This window comes from Globicephala melas, chromosome 3 (assembly GCF_963455315.2).
Source record: "Globicephala melas chromosome 3, mGloMel1.2, whole genome shotgun sequence".
NCBI classification, from domain to species: Eukaryota; Metazoa; Chordata; class Mammalia; order Artiodactyla; family Delphinidae; genus Globicephala; species Globicephala melas.
In genome coordinates, this window is record NC_083316.1 from 125322180 (window position 1) to 125337042 (window position 14863).

Here is a 14863-nt window from a genome sequence, read left to right on the forward strand (position 1 = left end):
TTAAGCTGCTTTTAACACTGGACAGTAAGGATTAACTAGTACTTTATAAATATCTCCTAGAATATTTGACATTCAAAGAGGGCAAAAAAAAAAGTGGTGAAAGAAACAAGACAACTGGGACCTCCCTGGTGGAGCAGCGCATAAGACTCTGTGCTCCCAATGCAGAGGGGCCTGGGTTCAATCCCTGGTCAGGGAACTATATCCCACATGCATGCCGGAACTAAGAGTTCACATGCCACAAGTAAGGAGCCCACGTGCTGCAACTAAGACCCGGTGCAACCAAATAAATAAATAATTAAAAAAACAACAACAACAAAAAACAAGACAACCAAAATTATGCTATGCCCCTCCTATTTTCTTTATCATGTTTTCCTATAAAAGTATATCCCATTAATTTACTTTCTCCTAAGTGGTAACCTATGGTTTGCCTGATACAGGTAGCATTTTTAAGGTCCTGAGTGGTATCTCACTACTAAAATATCATTCAAAGGTAAGATCTAGACAAAACACCAAATGTGATGAAATGCTTTCTAGCTACCATCATCTGAAAATAAATCTTAAAATTCAGAGCTGAAAGTTCTAAGATCAACTAGGCCAGTGACTTACCTTAAGTACAGAAACTTGTTCAAACAAAACCCTGCCCAAAAGCTCAGCATGCAAAACTAGAAAATTACCAACCTGGCAAAACCCTCTTTTGATTTCAAAAATGAGGAAACTGATATGCCCAAAGAGGTTAAGGGACTGACAAACCCCAGATCACTCAATCAGTACCACATGGCAGATTTAGAGCCTGGCTATAACATAACTGCTTCTTTAGAGAACAATTTAATTCAGTTCAAAGTGGCACAAAGAAAGGGAGGGTTGTAACAGAAACACAGTAATTTAAAATGAGCTGCCAGAGGTCAATTCACAAGGCCCAAGGACTTTCAGTTTCTTAAAAATATCAAGAGACTGAATGCTATCCTCTCATTCTTGCTCTTTACACTCACTGGATGCTATGCTTCTGCACAATAGATCCCTTAGTAAGGTCCTTACATACTAAGGACTTGATAAGGCAGGTATGCTATATAGGCTAGGTAATTTTCAGCCCTCGTTTTAGAATATCCCATAGTATCTTTAAGAAAATTGCAGGGTGTGGGGTGGATTGGGGGAGGAGGGAGATATTAGTGTGGTATAAATGCAGCAAATCTAAAAATTTTTAAGTAGTGTCAACATTTCTAAAACAATGGGTAACAGAAGAGACTGCCCTTTTAATCTAGCTAAGCTGAATAATTTAATTCAATATTTCCCAAGTAAATATTTATTAAGTGTATACTATATATAGTTGATGTGGAAATAGTGGGGAACAAACAGCAAAGGGGAAGATGTTGCCACCCAAAATAAAGAAAGCTTGTGTAAGTCCTTATCTTTTCCACTTCAGTGGACAAACAGTTCTCTCACACTGTACTTTAAAACCAATGATCCATTTTTTGTTTCTATGTACCTGGACTCTACTACTCCTAAAACAAATTTACTCTTTCCTCACCCTCATGCAATTACTACATTCTGCCTTAGAGACCACTCCCAGAAGCCACACTTTACTCTTGGATGCCCTCCCCAACCAGTTCACCAAGCTTTCTTCCTTAGAGCCAGATCCTGAAGTCCCATCTCCTCTCCCAGGAAGTCTTAACTTGAAAGTCAGGTTAACCTCTTTAGCTCCATCCAGTTTATAACTACCACAACACCCTCTGCACTCAACCTCTTAGAATTTTGCTCACAAGTCAATTTCATTTATTGATGTGTGTAATCAGTATATTGACTATTGCCCTTATTGGTCTGTATCAGTGTTGTCCTTAAATAAAAGCTACCAAATAAAAGTGCATGTATTTAATTTGCGTTTAGCACTGAAAATGCCAGATGCTTACTGCCTTTTTTTTTTTTGCGGTACGCGGGCCTCTCCCTGTTGTGGCCTCTCCCATTGCGGAGCACAGGCTCGGGACGCGCAGGCTCAGCGGCCATGGCTCACGGGCCCAGCCGCTCCGCTGCATGTGGGATCTTCCCGGACTGGGGCACGAACCGGTGTCCCCTGCATCGGCAGGCAGACTCTCAACCACTGCGCCACCAGGGAAGCCCTTACTGCTTTTTTGAAAATGATTTCAAATACATTAAGTTCAACCTGATTTGTGAAATTTATAAAACCTCCCAACACAGATGAATCTCAAAAGCATTACGTTAAGTTAGAGAAGCCAGACACAAATGACCTCATACTGTATGATTGCAATTACATGTAATTCTAGGAAAAACTAGTGATGTAAAGCAAATCAGCGAGATCCAGGGTGGAGAGATGAAAGTAAATACAAAGGGAAAGGAATTTAAAAATTTTAGGCGAATGCAATTGATATTTTTTATTTTGTGAAGAAAAAAGCTAGATATTTTAATCAAGGTTTTCACTTTTCCACAATAACAAATTTATTTTCCTACACAGCAGGGTTTTGTTTTTTTTTTTTTAAAGGGATGAGAACCATTAAAAATCTCAAATCTGGATTATCTCAGATTTTACATTAATCTTTACCTCATAAGATAAACCTGGAATTTTCTTCCTAATAATTTATTTTGACTTTGAACCAATAGAAAATCGTTATCACTCAATTTCTCCATTAAAAATGTCTATCAGCATTGGAAAATTTTTAAGGATAGTGTCACTCCGGTTGTTTCCACATCAGAATTAATGTATATAACCCAGTCATTAATTCAAGATTTGAGGAATAAAAGCTGGGATAGTAAAACACGCTACAGTAAATACCATTCCAGTTAATTCTCAACTACCTCCGTATCTTTTTGCAAATGTTATTTTTGAGTAATTGTTGGAAAATGGTTGAGTCTTAAACTATATTTTAGTCTCTACTCTGGAAAGAGGCTCTTTAATCTCAAAAATCAAACTATTCTAAAATCCTTTAAAGTTAACCATTTAAAAGAACCCAGTGTCTTCATCTGGTCATCTTTTATCCTGATTACTATTTGCCTTCACCAATATCACATCTCCCAAAAAAAGCCACAATTTCCCAGATGTGAGGAGCTACTGACCAAGTAACTCAACAGGTTAAAGTTACTTGTCAAACTGTGGTTACACGATTAAGTTTTCTTTTAATACAACTGAGTCAATTTCAACATAGCGCTGTTCAAACTGCCTTTGCCATTTCCCACAAAATTTAGTACACAGACTGAAATGTAGCAAACATTACCATCCTTTACAGACTTAATTAACACTTCTGGAAAGACTCTGAAAGATATTGCAGAGTAAATTTAATTTCACATCGCATCTGCTGCAGAGATCAGACTGTCATTATGGCATCTCCTTCCCTGAACCCCACCACTGTCTGCAGCTTTATTCTTGGCTTTTCAAAGTTTTAATCAACTCAGGGCTGCTAAAGAGGGTCTCAAGGAAGCATAACTTATGAACTCAAGCAAAGAAAAGGGCAGGAATATGCGGTTGAGTCACGTCGTTCCGCCATTTTCTAAGCGGAGGAGGAAGACATGTTGGAACAAAAACACAACAAAAGAGCAGCCATTTCCCAAGCCAGCTCCAATAGCAACCCGAACTGGCCCAGCCCGGTGACTTCGGCACCCTCAAATCCACTTCACCGGACAAACCCAAGAACATCTGAGGTGCAGACGGAAAGAAAACAGCAGGCAACCCTTCCGCGTTGGGATCAAAGATGAGCCGCATACTTTAACCGCAAATGAAAGCCTCGGGAAGAATGACGGAAGCTTTGCAGCAGAGTGTTACAAACTGAAATTCTAAACTAAGTTGGCAAACTAAAATTTACTCTGTGATTGTGGTGACTTACGCTTCACAGGAAACCCAGGTAACTCAAATACCAACAGCCGGATTCAGCTGGCCCTATCACCTGCCTCGTACACATCTTCCCCGTTTCCATACTTCCCTCAGAGAATCGCCTATTTGCTTAAGGATTCTTACCGTATGTGGGGGATGCCAACCCCACCTTGAAGAATCTTATAGAGTTTGCTCTCGTACAGCAACTGGGGATGCCTGGCCTTCTGAGATTCTAGCTTCACTGCCACTTCCTGCAGGGGAAAGAGGGGATGATGGCATCAACATCCTTATGGATTCAATGTCATTTGGGAAAAGAGAGGGAAACACGAGCAAAGCTCCAACTCTCGACTAGAAGGTGGAAGTGAGAGGCTGGGAAAAGAAGGCTCTCTTTGTAATTATAAAACGAGGCAACCAGCCTCAAAGGCCTCTTCAGGGGGTAGTGACGAAAGCGGCACGTCCTCTAAAGTGCAGGAAAACGATTCATCCAGAAAACGTAATGAGAGGTTATGAAGAAACCAGGCGATCGGATGCTGTCCTAATGGGAACAAAAACGCCGGCAGAATTAAAAATATAGATAGAAAAACATGGGGATCACAGGAATAGGATTTTGCCGTCCTCACCTTAAACGACGGTTTTAAAAGTTCGATTAAGGTGTATTTTTAACAAGCTGGGAAACTTCCTAGTACACCCAACCTTTATCTTGGGTTCTTCCCTTTTAGGGAAAGAAAGCGGGGGTGGTTCCTAAGGCAGGAAAACTGGCTCCCTCTGGACTTCCCAGTGCGGCATGCGGTGGGAAAAGGCCCGAACAGTTCGCGGGAGGGGGGGAGGGCAGGCGCAGCGTAGTCGTGAACCCCACCCCAGGTGATTACCTCGCCGTTGGTGATGTTGATCGCCAGGTAAATGTCACCGAAGGAGCCAGACCCGATCTTCCGTACCAGTTTATATTTCCCTCCGACAATAAATTCGGCCTTGGAGCCGCTGCTGCTCGCCATCCTGAGAGACGAAGATGGAGGCTGGGGCTAAGCCCCGACACCTCTAAGGGGAGAACGGGAGACCTCTAGGGCTCGTCCACGGAGCAAGGCTCCGAAGGGCGGCAGGAAAACGCTGGCTCTTTTCTCGGCGTTACAGGGCCCAGAGTCGGCCAAGGAGAACCTAATCACCGCTGCTGTCAGGTTTCTTTCTGTCAGGCCGCAGATTGTTGAGGGGGTTCTCACGGTAACCAGGCTGGGCCACTTGCTTCTGGCGGCCGCCGCTGCCTCACTTTCGCGGCGACGTCGCGGGCTGGAAAAGGAGAGCGGTGAGTTAGGGCGGCGATACCGCTGCCACCACTGCCGCCGGCTCCCGCCCGGAGGGACCCCTGTCACTCCGCCGACGCCGCCATCTTGTTACTCCGGCTCCAGCCAACACAAAATGCCCCCAGTGCTCGGGAGCCGCTTCTTCACAGCGCAGAGCACTCTGGGAAAAGGATCGCGGGCGCTAGCCCCTGACGGTCGACAGCGAGAAGGGAGGGCGGGACCGGATCCGTGAGTCACGGCCCACGCTCCGAGCGTCACCCCGTCACCGCCCAACTGCGCACGCGTACTGCAACCCCGCTGACTGCGCAAGCGTGCCGTGGCGTCTCCTCATCCCCGCCCGGGGCTCATTTCCACTTCCGGTCGTTGGCTGTTCCACTGTGAACTACCTGTTAGTCACCTCAGACCCGCCTGGTTTCTGAAAGGCCACGCGGCCCCAGGTCTCGAGAACATGTTATGGAGGAGTCACCTTCATTTTCCGTGGAAGATGGATACGTCAGGGCTTGGGAGTTGGGTATTGACCTTTGCTCTTTGTTTGAGGTGGTTTTTAACCTTTTGGTCTTTACGGGGGCTACTCCCCCAGCCGGCCCATTCCAGCTCAATTTCTCTTTTGAAAGAGGCTATCGCCTCTAGTGGAGAGAAAGAGAAAAGCAACCCTGTGCGGGCTGGGTTTGTTCAGGGCTCCCTGTTTTAGCAGTCTAGTTGATTAGTCTTATTAGAGTTCTGCGCTCTACGGAGTGTTGGATTCTCTGTTTTTACAGGAGGGGGAAAAAGAGGGAAAGCTCTGTGTCTTTGTGTTGTTTACCCACTGATGATATTTGATTGCCAAAGGGAGAAAAAAAACATATTCGAGTAATGTTAATGGCCAGTATATGGTGAATAGAAAATAAGATTTACTGCCGTGAAAAAACTGCCCATATGAAAGTTATCCTCTTCGCCCCCGCCCCCCCGCAGAAGAAACCTTGAAGAATCCTATTTTGGTCGTGTTGAAAACTGCAGTGTTGACCCAAAAACATAGGGTAGAAATAACTTACAAAATGAAATTGACAATGTTTAAAACTTTACTAAATTGACAATGTTTAAAATTTTACTAAAAATTAGTCAACGAATCAAATCTTGAGCACATTTTGGTTTACAAAATTTGACCTGGGAAAATTGGGCTTGGTAGTAATGATGATCACAAAAGAAAGCTGTGTTGATGCTATCATCTGCAATATGAATCAAACCCTGATAAATGAGTGAATCAAAACCTCAGTTGTGAAAATTTAAGCAAAATCTATACCAAATAAAATAATTTCATTAAAACCGGAAAAAATGTAGACTTAACTGCAAGTTTGAAAGCTGATGAAGTAGTTAGTAATGGGGTTCATCCTGGAAGATAACTGGAATTCCTACATGTTTCTGGCTTAAATATTTGTATTCATAAAGCGCTGACCTAAATGTCTTGAATTTGAAAACAGAGGGAAAAGACTCAGGGTTAGCATGAAGTTTTGAGGCACTACCAAAACCCAGGCCACCTGACTCCCAAATCAACACTGTTAGGCAGTCTCCTTTGGTGACTCTAAAGCATGTCTGGCCTACTTAAAATTCTCTGCTGTTAGAGTTTGGTCTTAAAAAAAAAAAAAAAGTCAAGTTTAAGCATTTTGAAGTTTCCAAGTTTTCAGAGATAGCTACTGTTCTGCTGATTTTCCACCACAGCCATCCAAAATTTAATGGATTCCTCAGCTTAAGGAGTTCCCTATAAGGGGTGGGGTATACATTTAAATGGATGTTTTGTTGTTGTAGTGAGGATACAGATGCTCAACTCGGGGTTGGGGGGTAATGGTGTGCATGGAGTGGACTAGATTAGGGATTCCCAGAGGTCTGCGTGGACGGGGCAAATCGAGTTTTCCATGAGATAACTAGAAAAGAGAAGTATAATGCGTTTTTTCTTTAATTTATCTAATTTCAAATTACACGTTATTATGAGGTTTTATCTTCCTATATATGTGTTGTTGAAGTGCCCTTTTATAATATGGTCCTGATGGTAGATGGTTGTTTTGTTGATATCCTTGTTTGGCAAAACTAAAAGTTGATACTTTATGTCTGTCCTCCCCACCATTTTTTTTTTTTTTTAACTTTTATAAGTTTTTGAAATGCCACAGTCTGGGACTCACTAATCTAAATCACTTTTAGAAGCCCTTTCAACTCTGAGAGTCTATGATTTTATGTGTATGTTTTGGTGTGTCTCCTCACTTGTTTCCTGCCTGCTGTAATCACTATTCCACCATTGACAATATCCAGCAAAATGTACTAAAATGCCAAATGAGTGGTAGTAGCCTTTTCAAATGTGATTTCAGTTGAAAATCTTAAGATTTAAATTTATCAGATTAAGAAGGGCAAAAGTTGGGTTTTCTAATGTAGAAAATGGGGATTTTAGGTGTTGGCTACGACTTCAGCCTTCTCCTTAAAATCATGTATTATTCGTGGTAACTTTCGGCCTCAGTAATTGAACCTGTTTTTGGTTACAAATCATTCTGGGTTTTTTGTTTGTTTGTTTGTTTTGGTTTGGTTTTTGGCCGTATCACACGGCCTGTGGGATCTTAGTTCCCCGACAAGGGATGGAACCTGCGTCCTCTTCAGTGAAAGCACACAGTCCCAACAACTGGACAGCAGGGAATTCCCCATTCTGTTGTTTTGAATCATCAGCAGCTTTACTGTAATGGAGGGAATCTTCTGCAATGTGCCAAAATGCAATTCCTGACTCCTGGATCAGCTGAATTCACCAAAAATATAATTTAAAGTATAGAATAAATATTTTAGACCTTGAGAAATTGAGATCATCTAGTTCAATAATCATATTTGGGGCTTCCGTGGTGGCACAGTGGTTGAGAGTCCGCCTGCCGATGCAGGGGACGTGGGTTCGTGCCCCGGTCCGGGAAGATCCCACATGCCGCAGAGCAGCTGGGCCCGTGAGCCATGGCCGCTGAGCCTGCGCATCCAGAGCCTGTGCTCCGCAACGGGAGAGGCCACAGCAGTGAGAGGCCCGCGTACCGCAAAAAAAAAATCATATTTGTAAATGCTTTGCAATCTACACAGTGCTTTCACACATACCAGTTGGGCCTAGCTAGGACAAACTGTGGCTTGCCCAAGATCATACAGATCTTAGTGTCAAAGAAAGGATTAGAACCCCAACCTCTAACTAAAATAAAGAGAAAAAGGAAAGGGTAGAAGGTAAATTGGGACAGTCATGCCCCACTGATTACTTGTTTTCAAAGAGAGATCAAGATGAATTGAAATTTTTTTTTTTTTAAACCACAGTGCTTACCCAAGGAAAGGTCACTGGAAAGCAGAGTGTGTTTTAAGTAAAATGATAAGGACAAGCGTAAGAGGTATAGATAGGTGCAGTAAGGAAGAAAAGAAAATCACAAAGGTGGTCTGCCCATCTCTGGAGTTGTTTGGTACAAATAAGTAGAAAAATGGAATGACAGAGACTATGTCAAATGCTTTTTCACATGTTGTTTAACTGTTACTGTTATGCAGCTTTGTGCATGATCAGTATTAGATAAGCCAGTTAATGAAGTGATTGAAAACATGAGAACATCAGAAATGTCCTGTTGTATCAGAGTGATAATCCATTAAGTTTTTTTACTAGTCTTTGACAGTGACAGCTGTTTCTATGTTCCTTTCTTGTCTCAGTTCCTGTTCTCCCCCTCTGAGTTATTCACAAGGTTTTGTGAAAGTATATTGCTGCATCTACGATAGCAACTTCAAACACTTTTGAGACATTCTGAAAACATTTCTTACCTTTTATGGGGTCATTAACCATAAATTTATTTTGATTAATTTAATTCTTTGAACATATATATCTGTGCTTTTGAACCATATGCCTTCAAGTTTCTAAAGTTGATAAGTTCCACATGTATGCTACCCAATGATCTTTTAATAGTCATTTACACATAAAATGTTGACTGCTCTTTTCCTTATAAAAGTGACAAGTATTCCTTTGAAAAATTTAGAAAGTTTGATAAATCAGAAAAAAAGGAAACAAAAATCTCTTAGAGATAATCACGAAATGTTAACAATTTGCTGTATATGTGTCCAGTCTTTTTTTTCTATGTGTATTCTCTGTGTGTTTGTGTGTATCTTGAGTGTATGTATACTTATCAGTACATATGTGTGCACACACATTTTTTTTTCATATATTTAATTTTATTTCTTAAAATTTGCAACAGGTTGGGGCTTCCCTGGTGGTGCAGTGGTTGAGAGTCCGCCTGCCGATGCAGGGGACGTGGGTTCGTGCCCCGGTCCGGGAAGATCCCACATGCTGCGGAGCGGCTAGGCCCACGAGCCATGGCCGCTGAGCCTGTGCGTCCAGAGCCTGTGCTCCGCAACGGGAGAGGCCACAGCAGTGAGAGGCCCGCGTACCGCAAAAAAAAAAAAAAAATTTGCAACAGGTTGCCATAGTGCACTTTCAGTTTTGAGATCTGTTTTTTCACTTAATGATTTGTTGGAGACATATTTCCGTATAACTAAGTAATCTTCCAAAATATCATTTTTAGTATCTATATTAAATATGTATCATATTGACAGAACAACATTTAACCAATCCCAATGGAGTATTTTAGTTATTTCCAAACTTTTGCTAGTATAAACAATTTCAGTGAACATTCCTATAGCTAAATCTTTGCCCACATCCAGAAATTAATTGGTTAGGATATATTTTTAGAAATGCTAAGGTCTTAAAATCCCTTGTATCATAAACAACAACTGATTCTGTTTTGGTAGTTTGTGATGAACAAACCCATATTCATGAGCTATCCTATCTTCTCATTACGTAGATTTATCTTTACAAATTTAAATCTTTATCCTTTCATTCTGTCCTTGAAAGAGGTTGTTAGATTATCTTTACTGACCAGGCATTGTTGTAAAACCTAATAAACTTAATTAGAAGAGAGCTTTATTTGCAACTCCCCTATTCCCTTCCCCACCCATTTCAAAATCTCAAGTATTTTGTAAATCCGTGGTTTACAGGGGTGTGCTAATAAGATTAAAAATGTCCCTTTTATGGACACAGCTAACAGTTGCTAACATTTGTTAGCAATTGATGAAGCAATTGCATTCTTTAGATATGTAGATTCAGTTGAAGGAAGGGGGAAAATTAGTTTCCTGTAAGAGAATGGGGATCAAAGGACCCTCAAAACCAAGAACATAGTTACCTTAGTATGAAAAACAGAATAATCTCATATGTGCTCAAATCTCTCATATTTTGCACGAGCTCAAGTATTCCCATAGATATAAAAGGTATTCTCACAAAAATAAATGTGTGGGGTCTTAGAGATGGGGAAGAATTCAAACTGTCACTGTTCCAAAACTGAGATTAACACAGACTTTACTACAGAAATATATATATATATATTTTTTTTTTGTGGTACGCGGGCCTCTCACTGTTGTGGCCTCTCCCGTTGCGGAGCACAGGCTCGGGACGCACAGGCTCAGCAGCAATGGCTCATGGGCCCAGCCGCTCCGCGGCATGTGGGATCTTCCCGGACCGGGGCACGAACCTGTGTCCCCTGCATCGGCAGGCGGACTCTCAACCACTGAACCACCAGGGAAGCCCCAGAAATATTTTAAATGCTTGAGTTAGGCTTTTCACTGTACTTTGTTCAACGAGAATGCCTCCTTTGCCACCTATATATATATATAAATAAAATGTTGCCATCTTCATTTAGAGTAGCAGAGGACCTGGAAGTTTTACTAACTTAAAGCAAGAGCCCCTGGAAGCAATACTAAAGTAGTGGACACATTTTATTCTTAAAAAGTAGTTTGGGGTGGGAGGGGAGAAACCAGATGGAATATCCCTTTATTTGGGTATTTAAGAGCTAGGTTAAATGGTGTAAGGAAATGTATCCTGACCTAAGTATTCAGAAAAACTGAATTTTATTTGCGACTCTACCTTAAGCATTTTCTGAGGCTTCAATATTGTAATCTTCTAAAAGAGAAGTCAGATTCTAAAGCTTTTTATAGGTTTAAAAAATATCGTACTATATACTAAAGATGACTCCTGTATTTTGAAGTAGAAGGAAGACATTAACATGCTCTTTGCCTTTTATAGCTTCTTATAATTCAGATAATATGTAAAATTCTGATGAGCAGATCCTCACCCATTCTTCTTAATACTTGTCAGGAAAATCGGATTCTCTTAACAATGAACCATAGCAATAGATAGATAGTTAGAAATTAGAAGACACTCCCAAATTAAAAGAGTTTGGGAAATATCTTCTTTTTAAAATATTTAAGAAAGGCTGTAATTCTCCCTGCAGGTGGGGGAGGGACCTCACTTAAATGACCTCTGTAGGTCCCTTTCAGTCTAAAAAAATCCTTGCTTAGATTCTCATACAGGCAAGCACAAAACGATTTTACTGTTCAGCACAGTCGTATTCCTGGCAAGGAATGAGATTCAACAGTGAAAATCAAGCAAAACTTGTTTCATATCCTCTTCTAATACTGTGTACACTAGCCCCACCACTCCCTCTCAGAGCTGCTTTGAAATAATGCCTGAGGTTTTAACTCATTTGTCTGCAATGAACATTCTGCAGTGTAATAATTAAACGCCAGAGAGATGTCCTGACAGGGAGGAAATTCAAATCATTGATGTTCCATGTACACATTGAAAACTTTACCAAGGCCAGGCCTTGAAAGGCACTATAAAAGTTGAAATGCCTAGGTTTCCCCTGTGTTCCCCACTTCACCCCCATTATCTTGTTCAGGTCAGTCTGTGTGACCTAGAAATATTTAGATAATCAAATTATATTTTTTAATTTCTATTTTAATAACTCAAACTATTAATTCCTGGAAACGCACTATCATGCATGGCATTCGGGGATATTGGTGTAGGCTTTTATTTTTAATTTATTTATTTTTGGCTGTGTTGGGTCTTTGTTGCTGCGCGCGGGCTTTCTCTAGTTGTGGCGAGCGGGGCCTACTCTTCGTTGTGCTGTGCGGGCTTCTCATTGTGGTGGCTTCTCTTGTGGAGCATGGGCTCTAGGCGCACAGGCTTCAGTAGTTGTGGCACGCAGGCTCAGTAGTTGTGGCTCATGGACTCTAGAGCACGGGCTCAGTAGTTGTGGCACACGGGCTTCGTTGCCCCGCGGCATGTGGAATCTTCCTGGACCAGGGCTCAAACCCGTATCCCCTGCCTTGACAAGAGGATTCTTAACTACTGCGCCACCAGGGAAGTCCTGGGTAGGCTACTTTTTATTTGGAAGAATTTCATTAGTGTTTTGGAGTTCCTGCAGTTTCTCTGTCCCTTTGTTTTCTCAGCCTCTGTTCTCTTCCCCTGCATTGTTCATTAGCAAGGTCATGAAACCCTGCTCCCAATGACTCATTATTACTCACTAGAGTGATCTACTTTTCTTTGTGAGACTAAATTTTCTAGATGCTTGAGTTGCCATTCCTGAGGAGAACAGGTCCTAAGAACACATCCTATTAACTCTCATCTCTCCATGATAATGCTGGGAAGCACTGATGCTGATCACAGAAAATGGAATAGCTGCTCCATTTGATGCTGGCCAAGCCTAACACCACTGCAAAGACTTTCTGCAATGAGCAGAGCCCAGGGCCTGATTGGGGGAAAACACACACACACACACACACACACACAAAACAAACAAAAAAACTCTGGATTGTAAGCCCCTAATCCACAAAGCCAAAGATGTCAAATTATGCTTATAGAGCCCTTTACAGTTCATAAAGTAATTTCTCATTCACTAAATTGTGCCTTTCCTTACCTGTTTTAGAGATAGGTAAAGCATCTCTTATTATATTCATCTTGTGTGTGATGAAGCTGAAGCTCTGGAGAGGTGTGGTGACTTCTTGAGAACTCCCTAAGATCCATATCAGTGTTCTATAAAGTATGCCTGTTCACTCTCACAGTTAGCCTGTCCTCTCCAGACCCTGGTGCCTGCTCTAAATCTGGATAGGGAGTATATTAGCAGTCACTACCTCAGTTGAAGTAGGGTTGATTTAAATCATCCCCCTCCAGCTGGTTGACCCAGCCCACCTGCAGCTCAATTGATCTCTCAATGTCAAAGTTACACAACTTGGTGCTCAAGCATGGTCTGGGTTCTGACTTCCAGCTGTGTCTGAACTCCCACACACTTTTGAGGGCTGACACCCATCTCCTCCATGTCTGAATCTCAAACCCTGTAGTCCCTGGCTCTACAGCTGTTCACAGATCCTGGCTACCTGACCTCAATTATTTACCTCCAGCCATCCCTCCTGGACAATGCTGCTTACTCTTGCCTCACCAGTGTTAATTACTTCTGCCTCTCCCCCTTTCAGATTCTAAAGCCAACTGACCTATTTAAATGTTACTTACCTATCAGACTTTCCAGACCCTCCTTACTTCCTGTTGGACCCTGAATCTGACCTGAACTCCTAAGACTGCTTATCTATGTTCTTCTAGTCTAGGCAAATGATAGCCCCTTCTAACCTATATGAAACATTTTCTTTTGTTGCTTAGAATTTCAAATTCTGTTGACCTTCTTAGCTTATGTTTTCTTGGCCCACACTGTCATCAATTACCATAGCTTCTGCTTAGTTGAAATAGGATATGTAAAAGCACCGTGTTTAAGCCATAAACCCCATACAAATGTACCCTGCTGCTGTAATTAGGCAATTCAAGCCAGAGGTGACTTTTTCTAACCTTTCTGGTGGAGGAAGACAGGCTGTCAGCTGAAATAGGAACTTAACAATTATTATCCCAAACCAAAAATAGGTGTATCGACTATTATACTACCGCAACTGATTTCTTTGTGTAGTTGATTCCTTTTGACAAGGTCACCACCATAGGCTTTTAAGATGTGTCATAGGAAACAGAAATAATATTCTAGGCTATTTTAAAGGCCTCAGACCCTTTTTTCTAATCAACCTGAAGATGTTGAGTTTTCAGAGGGCATCTACTCTGATCAATTTTCCCATGCAGTGTTGTTCTTACTCACATTACCTATGTCAAAAAGAAAAAAAAAGATTTTGTGGGGAAAGTAATTTCATTGTTTTAAAGTTTTAGATAGGGTGACTGAGCCCCAGAGATCTTAGTTAACTTGCTCAAGTGCCCTAAATAAGTTAGGGGTGCATTTTGTACTTGAACTCAGATTTTTTTCTGACTCTAAAGAATCTGCTTTTTTATTTCTCCAGTCCATGCTTCTCAAAACTGTAAAACATTCTGGGAAGAAAACTGCTCATTTATTTCAAGATTAAGTGAAGATATATATAAAAGTCCACTTAACAGATCACGTAATATGCCACAGAAAGGTATGTTCAAGAACCCATGCCAGATTATGGTTTTCAATGATTATACAATGCTGCCATCTTGTGGATATGATCATTTGCTGTTGCATTAGCTGGCTTCTGTAGCCAAGCATCGTGCTGGGCCAGAATCACCTAGTTGGATCTGAACATTCAAATGTTAAATGCCCAGGAAAGAGTTGGAGTTGGGGAATTTAGAATAACATTTGAGGGGCTAAGCAAGTGTCAGGAGTTTGAGCAAACCTATTGTGCTTTCTGAACAAGATCAAGCATTGCATTATTTCTCATTAACAATACTTGAATGCTATGATATAAAGTCAGTGCATCTTATATTTACATGATGAGGGGATAAGGGAGAAAAGAAAACAAAGGTATGTCTTTTCCATATGGATAACCAGTTATTCCTGCATCACTGGTTGAAAACAATTTCCCTTTCTGCCAGTCTTAGTCAGTTCGGGATGCTATAACA

At 41.3% G+C, this 14863-nt stretch overlaps 2 protein-coding genes across 7 annotated transcripts in view; one reads left to right on the top strand and one right to left on the bottom strand.

Moving 5' to 3' along the window:
• Positions 1 to 5309, bottom strand: part of CSNK1A1 (casein kinase 1 alpha 1) — a 48933-nt gene extending 43624 nt beyond the window's left edge. For 3 of the 4 annotated variants that reach the window (XM_030847376.3, XM_030847373.3, XM_060296427.2), the window contains exons 1-2: positions 4684 to 5309; positions 3959 to 4065 (exon numbers count right to left, since the gene is read on the bottom strand). In XM_030847376.3, coding sequence (XP_030703236.1) covers positions 3959 to 4065; positions 4684 to 4806 — 230 coding nt within the window. In that variant the 5' untranslated portion in view covers positions 4807 to 5309. The remainder of the gene's footprint in view (positions 1 to 3958; positions 4066 to 4683) is intronic. The other variant, XM_030847377.3, reaches the window with a different exon arrangement.
• A 168-nt stretch (positions 5310 to 5477) lies between these two features.
• The window catches only part of ARHGEF37 (Rho guanine nucleotide exchange factor 37), a 74896-nt gene continuing 65510 nt past the window's right edge, over positions 5478 to 14863 (top strand). Inside the window, exons 1-2 of one of the 3 annotated variants that reach the window (XM_060296428.1) lie at positions 5478 to 5620; positions 14284 to 14400. In XM_060296428.1, the coding sequence (XP_060152411.1) occupies positions 5563 to 5620; positions 14284 to 14400 (175 nt within the window). In that variant the 5' untranslated portion in view covers positions 5478 to 5562. The remainder of the gene's footprint in view (positions 5621 to 14283; positions 14401 to 14863) is intronic. The other 2 variants (XM_060296429.1, XM_060296430.1) reach the window with 2 other exon arrangements.